General features: G+C 35.3%; 1 protein-coding gene across 1 annotated transcript; it reads right to left on the reverse strand.

The window, feature by feature from the left end:
- Positions 1-6,591: 6,591 nt before the first annotated feature.
- On the reverse strand, positions 6,592-8,331 carry LOC11419884 (hydroquinone glucosyltransferase). The gene has a single exon (XM_003626736.4). The coding sequence runs from the start codon at positions 8,266-8,268 to the stop codon at positions 6,856-6,858; it is 1,413 nt and encodes a 470-aa protein (XP_003626784.2). The 5' UTR covers positions 8,269-8,331; the 3' UTR covers positions 6,592-6,855.
- Between the last annotated feature and the right edge of the window lie 211 nt (positions 8,332-8,542).

The following is an 8,542-nucleotide window of genomic DNA, read 5'->3' on the forward strand; positions in this document are numbered from 1 at the left end:
CAATCCTTGTATCTGTGGTAATGCTAAAAGCATCCTTGATCAACAGAATCAAGATCGTGCCATGGAATTCCTTCAAGGCGTTCATGATCGTTTTTCTGCTGTTCGTAGTCAAATCCTCCTGATGGATCCATTCCCTTCGATTCAGCGTATCTATAATATTGTACGCCAAGAAGAAAAACAGCAAGAGATCAATTTTCGACCTGTTCCTGCTGTAGAATCTGCTGCACTCCAAACTTCTAAAGCGCCATATCGCACACCGGGAAAACGTCAGCGTCCTTTCTGTGAACATTGCAACAGACATGGCCATACCATCACTACTTGTTATCAAATTCATGGCTTCCCAAGTAACCCAAGTAAGCCACAAAAGAAAACAGAAACATCACCATCCACTTCCGCTAATCAACTGTCAAGTGCACAATATCACAAGCTTCTGACTCTCTTAGCCAAAGAGGACAATGTGGGATCATCTGTGAATTTAGCAGGTACAGCTTTTACTTGTATTCCGTTTTCATGGATTATTGACTCTGGTGCTTCTAACCATATATGTACATCTCTTTCCCTTTTTTCTTCATATTATCCCGTTAATAATCAAATCTCAGTTCAACAACCTGATGGCTCTCAAGCGCTTGTGAAACACATAGGCACTATCAATTGTTCACCATCACTTATACTCACGAATGTTTATCACGTTCCAACTTTCAAATTCAATCTAATGTCTGTTACACAATTAACAGAATCACTTAATTGTGATGCAATTTTCTCATCTTCTGGTTGCGTATTTCAGGACCAAGCAACGAAGAAGATGATTGGTCGGGGTAGTGCTCGCAACGAACTCTACTATCTGAATCAAGATTTAGTCTCAAATAAGCATGACAAGGATCACTATTGCCTTAGTCATCCATTAAGTTCCTTGTTTAGTTCTAAGCATTGTAATAAGTTTGACCTATGGCATTTACGCCTAGGTCATCCATCTATGTCTCGTTTCAATTTCATTGTTAAAAATTCACCAGAAATTAATGCAAACAAAGATTTTTCTTGTGAAGTTTGTCCACGTGCAAAACAACCACGTTTACCCTTTTCCTTAAGAACAACTAATTCATCTCATTGTTTCGAACTAATTCATGTTGATATTTGGGGTCCATTCTCCATTCCATCTAATAATGGATCACGCTATTTTCTAACCATTGTCGATGATTACTCGCGATGTACTTGGTTGTATCTAATGCAACATAAATCAGAAACATTCACTATGTTAGTTCATTTTTTTAATCAAATCAATCGTCAATTTAATATCAAAATTGATCAAATCAACTCTGGTAATGGAGACATTTTTCTTCCTCAACTCCAAACTGTTCGTTCTGACAATGGTTTAGAATTTTTGTCCAAACAAATGCAAACATGGTTTCATGATCATGGAATTATTCATCAACGTAGTTGCGTTGCAACTCCGCAACAAAATGGAGTTGTGGAACGAAAACATCGACATCTTCTTGATGTCGCAAGAGCTTTACGCTTTCAAGCAAACTTACCTCTTCTATTTTGGGGTGAATGTGTTCTTACTGCAGCCTATCTTATAAATAAACTTCCAACTCCAATCCTAAAATTTAAATCCCCTCATCAAGTTTTACTTGGTTCTCCTCCTTCATACTCATCACTTCGCGTGTTTGGATGTCTATGTTTTGCTAAAAATATGAATATTCAACATAAATTCGATGAGCGTTCTAAACCTGGTATTTTTGTTGGTTACCCTTTTAATCAAAAAGGATACCGCATATATGACATGAAAACTCGTCAAATATATGTTTCTCGCGATGTTCAATTTCATGAAACTGTTTTTCCCTATCAAGATATTCAATCCCCTCCATTTAATAATGCAATAAGCATTAACACTCAAATTCTTGATAATGAATTTGATGACCTATTTACTGGTTCACCAACCCATCCTAATATTCCTCCTGAAAATAGTCACAATGATAATTCAAATGATACAATTGTGACTATTTCCACTCCTGAAGATGATGCCTCATCTAATCCTCCGTCATTTTCTGCAGAATCTCTCTCAAATAATCCTCCTTCTACAGAAATGAACCCTCCAAATCATCGTCATTCTCAACGTATTCGTAATCCTCCAATTCATCTCAAGGACTATATATGTAAAATTAATAATGTTACATCAAAAATTAATTTTCCTTTGGAAAATTATTTATCATTATCCAATCTAAGTAATTCCCATAGAGCTTTTCTCATTAATATCATTGAAAATAAAGAACCAAAGTCTTATTCTCAAGCCATGAAATCAGTTGAATGGCGTGACGCTATGGCTAAGGAGATTCAAGCCCTTGAGTCAAATAACACTTGGATTTTATGTCCACTCCCCGAAGGTAAATCTGCAATTGGTTGTAAGTGGATTTACAAAATCAAATATCACTCTGATGGATCCATTGATAGATATAAGGCTCGTTTAGTTGCCAAAGGCTATTCTCAAGTTCAAGGCATCGATTATCATGATACCTTTGCACCTGTCGCCAAACTAGTCACAGTTCGGCTTCTTCTCTCCATTGCTGCCATAAAAAACTGGCCATTATATCAATTTGATGTTAACAATGCATTTCTTCAAGGAGATCTTAGTGAAGAAGTTTATATGAAATTACCTCCTGGATTCTCTCATAAAAAGAAACCATGTGTCTGTAAACTAAATAAATCAATTTATGGTCTTAAACAAGCTTCTCGCCAATGGTTTTCTAAATTCTCCACCACTCTTATTCAAAAAGGCTTTCGTCAATCAATTTCTGATTATAGTTTATTCACTTATAATTGTGATCAAACAACCATATTTGTCCTTGTATATGTTGATGATATCATCATCACCGGCAACAATGAAAATGCCATTTCAAAAATAAAGAAATTTCTTGCTCAATCTTTTTCTATCAAAGACCTTGGTAATCTTAGCTATATCCTAGGCATTGAAGTATCTCGTTCTAAAAAGGGAATATTCTTATGTCAAAGAAAATATACACTTGACATTTTATCTGACTCTGGTATGACTGGTTGCCGCCCATCAGATTTTCCTATGGAGCAACATCTTCGTCTACGTCCAAATGACGGAACCCCTCTTTCTGATCCGACAGTTTATCGTCGCCACGTAGGTCGTCTCCTATATCTAACAGTGACACGACCCGATATTCAATATGCTGTTAATACTCTTAGTCAATTCATGCAATCCCCATATTCCTCTCATTTCGATGCGGCCACACAGGTTCTTCGATACCTTAAAGGTAGTGTTGGAAAAGGTTTATTTCTTTCGGCATCAAGCTCCATTAATTTAGTTGGATATGCAGACTCTGATTGGGCTGGTTGTCCTACAACTCGGCGATCTACTACTGGGTATTTTACCATGTTAGGTTCTAATCCCATCTCATGGAAAACCAAGAAACAACCAACAATTTCTCGCTCTTCTGCTGAAGCAGAATATCGTTCCCTCGCAACTCTATCTTCTGAGTTGCAATGGTTAAAATATCTTCTCTCTGATCTCGGTATTGATCATCCTCAGCCGATCACAATTTATTGTGATAGTCAAGCTGCCATTCACATTGCCGAAAATCCAGTTTTTCACGAACGCACCAAACACATTGAAATTGATTGTCATTTTGTTCGTGAGAAAATTAAATCAGGTCTCATAGCTCCTTCCTATATCCGTTCTTCTGACCAACTAGCTGACATTTTTACTAAACCACTTGGAGGTGATGCTTATAAACGAATACTCGGCAAGTTGGGTGTCATTGAAATTTCAATCCCACCTCCAACTTGAGGGGGGGTGTTGAGAGTATATCATGGAATGTGGTCAACACTAATGATCATTGACATATAAATGCATATTATGGAATTAAAGAAGCACATCATGACATATTCCTTGTACAGCAGTTGACTCATGTAATGTATTTAATAGTTTTTATATTATAATCATATTATAGGTTAGTCATTATTAGGTAATATTCTTGTATTCTTGTATATATAAGATCTTACATGAATAAGAACAAAAAAAACACACAATTCTGATATCAATACTGCCATGCCATATTTACTATACTAGTCGACCTTCTTTACAAAGTGTTTGGTAAATAACTTGACATTCTTAGAAAAATTGAAAGTTACAAATTTTTTTTAAAATCTATGCATAATATCATGAGAATGCACATTCTCATATCTTTTCATGGGAATAAATTTATGGGAATAATGGAAGTTATGAGAAGTTACTCCATTCCTAGGAACCTTTATATTCAGGAATATTTTTTTCTCAACCTCGTAACAAACATGGGTATAATCATTCCCTAGCCATATATTCCCGCGAATGTCATTCTTAACCTTGAAATAAACACCCCCCAAGAATTCTTCAAGAATAAAGAGCAGTCAATCAAATACACGATTTGCCACAATTTAAGGAGGTGTGGCTGGAAAATAGATAGTGAACAAATAAATCATGTAATTAAAACTTGGCAGCTGTGTCTTGAAAAAAATTTGATGCTATTTTTCTAGAGAAATAACATTTTCCTTTAGTAAAATAGAAACTTTCACAAACTATATGGACAACGCTTTGTTTTTCTCCTCATACAACAATGATTTTTTTTTATTGTTTCTCTCAAAATCTTAAACGAACTTTTTTGTTTCAACAAAATATATATAAAAAATGTAGATATTAACATGAAAATCAAAATAATAAAGAGAAAGAAGGTAAAAACACAAGGAGAGTATGATAAATAAAGTTGTACCAAAATTTTTATAAAATGGTTGCATAAATATAATTTCTCTTATGTTTTAGTTACACAATTATTGAATGTTACGAGATTATTCAAATAAATTTGGTTATTGTGATTTGAAGTGTGTTATGGTTTGTTTTGTGATGCTGAGGTTGTGAAAGGAGATGTTGGCGCATAATGGCAGACACCCCATGACCTATGAGTGCAGTGGCCAGTGGCATAGCTTAGCTAGCTTTTCTATGATATGGTTGGCTGGGTCAATCTAATCTAATATTTAAAAGAATCCAGAACAAAAAAATTGAAGTCTTTTTAATTTTAATAATGATTTTTTTTTATTTATTTTTTTTAAATTTTACATTTCTTGTTTTTGAGATGTAAATTTTTTAATTAAATATGTCAATTGGTATATTTTTGATTCAGAGTGGATCAAGAAGGATGCCATAAGAAGACTATGGAACATGCAAGTGAAATAATGCTTTATTGAGGCAAACACTTAGAAGTAGTGGGGGTTTTAAGGATAGAAAACTTGTACTCATCACTAAGCTTGAACAATATATTTATTTATAGGTTATTCTAACAATTGATAAATTTTATGTTAAAAAAGTTTCTTTTAAAATTCATTTGTTAGCATTTCTCTATATTTATAGCGGAGACAAGGATCTGACTATGAGATGATCTCGAATGGGATTCCTAACCTTCGGACCTTTAAAATGAAGAATTGGTGGAAATGTTACAGTTCCAGAAGGTGCGGGGTCATGTGCCTTTGAATTGGTGGGTGGGAACGTTAATTTGCTGCCCCTGTAGGTAGGACTTAGAATGGTTGTAAAGTAACATGTCACGCTGCTATCACTACTTTGGGAGACCTCGTATTGAATGAGTGAGTAAAGAAGGTCCAATCAAAATATTGATGGCTTTATGATTATTGAGCAAAACAAACAGTTCATTCACTACTCTTTCTACAAACAAATGATGAAAATGTGAGTATAGTACGTAGTACTCCCTTTGATCTTTAATACAAAATAGAGTTTCATTAACAAAATTTTATGTATCTTATTCAACATTTAAGGGCATTTTACAACTTTGAAAATAGGAGAAAACCTTGTTTCGGATAATAAAAAAATCCAAAAATTCAAGCGCAATTTTTAAATTTTGAAGGGTGTGTAAAAAACATGGAAGGTGGGAAAAGAAATTCCCATATGTATGAGATTGAGAAGCATTTGGGCCTTATTAGATTTCGTGTCCAAAGTTGCTGCGGTGGCTCTCGGGAGGGTTCCATGGTGGTTGCCGTGGTTGATGGAAGCTTCCGATCAATCATTGTTTGCTATATTTCTTTAATCTCTCTTGAAGGTACAAACACTAAAAATTTATGACTCGAATAATTTTTCTTATCAACACTGTTATGAACATAATTTGATTAATGATGTACATGATCTTTATTAGTATGTATGGAGTATAGAATAGATTGAAATCCCTTTAAAGATACATAGATTAAGTGAATGAAAGATATGGAGCCTTTTGGTCAACAAAAAATCTATTTGTAGGGTCACTTGTCTTAAGCTGTCAAATTCAGATTATAATAGTCCCTAAGCCGTAGCTCAAGTGAGATTGAACAGAAGGAGTTTGAGAAGATTTATTGTACAAGTTACTGTATGGGCTAGTCTCATGAATCTTATTTTATATTTAATTATCTTAAAAGTGTTAATTCTGCTTTAAGATCATAAAAAAGTAAGCTAATTAGGCAAAACAACAAGGATTTGAATTACATAATAGTCACATCAAAATAGAGGTAAAAAGGGAAGAAACAATGTTGGCCTTCCCTTTCAAGAATCAAATCAAATTTGATGAAATCCCAAATGTATCAATTAGCAACGAAACAGAAAGATATACACTTAGGATTTGATTTTCAAACAATCCCTTCTTTGTAAATTACAAAGATTAAGTTTGTAATTTTGACTACTCTCATTCTGCTATTATTGCTATAGATTTGTAATTTGACTATATTATCAAGTTATTAGGAGATGATGCACCATGAATCTTGATGTGAACGCGTTGAAGAGGAACAACACATAAAGATATGCACCAAGGATTTTTTTAGGTTTTCCTACACTAAATTTCTCCACTTGAGTGCTAATTGAGAAATAGTGTTTGTAGAAGAACCATCTTCTTTGACAGCATTCGAAGCAGATTCTTTTAATTCCTTCATGTTATTGCGCAATTTCTCACCTTCTTCCCCTTCCATGAGACACTTGATCACCTTAGCAACCTCTACCCTTTCCACTATGCCATTTTCATTAACACTTGCCCTCAATCCCACTTTTAGTCCTTCACTCAACAAAACCGCATTCATTTTCTGCTCAGCAAATAGAGGCCATGTTATTAGTGGCACACCATGCACCACACTCTCTAGGGTTGAATTCCAGCCACAATGAGTCAAGAACCCGCCGACTGAGTTGTGACTTAGGATTTGAATCTGCGGCACCCATGATGTAATGACAAAACCTTTCTCCTTGGTTCTCTCCAAGAACCCGGATGGCAAAAACTGCCAAGTGTCAGCATCATTTTGTGCTGAAAAATATCCTGCACTAGATGAACTACTACTTGGTGCTCGCAAAACCCACAAGAATATCTTATTACTCAATTCCAAACCCAAAGCCAGCTCAACAATTTGTTCTTGTGAAAGTGTACCGCCACTCCCAAAAGACACATACAAAACTGAACAAGGTTGCTGTTTATCCAACCATGTTAGACATTCCAACCCATGATTAGCATCACCGGAACTTTCTATCGTCGGGATGATGGGTCCAACAGGATACACAGGAGGGTTTTCACTTCCTTCATCTTTCATTGCACTTATAGGACCCATCTCCATTTCTAGGAAGCTATTAACAAGAACACCATCAGCAAAACTTAAAAGTTTAAGAAGTGCGAGGAATTGTTTGTAAGCTTGACTTGACCTATCTTGAGTTGGGCTCATGAGATCCCTGCCATGGATTGGTACACAACCTGGTATTTTTATAGGCACTGGTATATCTCCATACTCACATGATGTTTCTTCATCCAACTTAGGCAAATAGAAGATCCAAGCAAGTGTAGTAGCAGCTGTAGGGTAGTAAATATAGGACAACATGTTGAATTCCTTACCAATACTCAGTGCTTCAAATGCAAAACAATCAACCACCAAGGCCACAAGGGGAATTTCTTTAGCCAAAGACTTCAAAGCCTGATGTAAATATGGGAGAGAGTTATTCAGTGTGAGGTGCATTTGGCTTTCCATGGTAGTCCCTTGTGGTAGGTCATTAGGGTTCACAGGTGGAAGAAAAGTATGGTTGATGTTTGATGGAAGAGTTTGAAGGATAGATTTTGTGGTAGTTGAGGGAGATCCAAGTGAGGGAATGAAACATGTGACATGAAAGTTTGGATGAAGTTGAACAAGTCTCTTGGAGAATTGAAGAATAGAGACCAAATGGCTATATCCAACACCTGGAACAACTGCAATATGAATTGTTTTCTCCATGGAAACTTGTGGTCAAGTTCACAGTGTATCAGATAAGTTATTTGCTTTTGTTTTGTGAGTGGTGAAAGGAAGAACTAATGATAGAATCACCTAACAATGCAGCATGTTGGTATAGCATTGATGTAAAATTTAATATGCACCATTATTTTATCAAATGATTTATTTTATGATTTAGACTCCTCTCTATATCATTTATTAAAATTATATATGTATTGACTGATGTAGTAACTGTTTAAAACTGGTTAGACAGGGCCACAATTGTATTATATCTTGG

Source organism: Medicago truncatula, chromosome 8 (assembly GCF_003473485.1).
Source record: "Medicago truncatula cultivar Jemalong A17 chromosome 8, MtrunA17r5.0-ANR, whole genome shotgun sequence".
Lineage (NCBI taxonomy): Eukaryota > Viridiplantae > Streptophyta > Magnoliopsida > Fabales > Fabaceae > Medicago > Medicago truncatula.

Bases quoted from the DNA above. Each gene is read 5' to 3' on its own strand.
- LOC11419884 (XM_003626736.4), bottom strand. From the start codon at position 8,268: ATGGAGAAAACAATTCATATTGCAGTTGTTCCAGGTGTTGGATATAGC.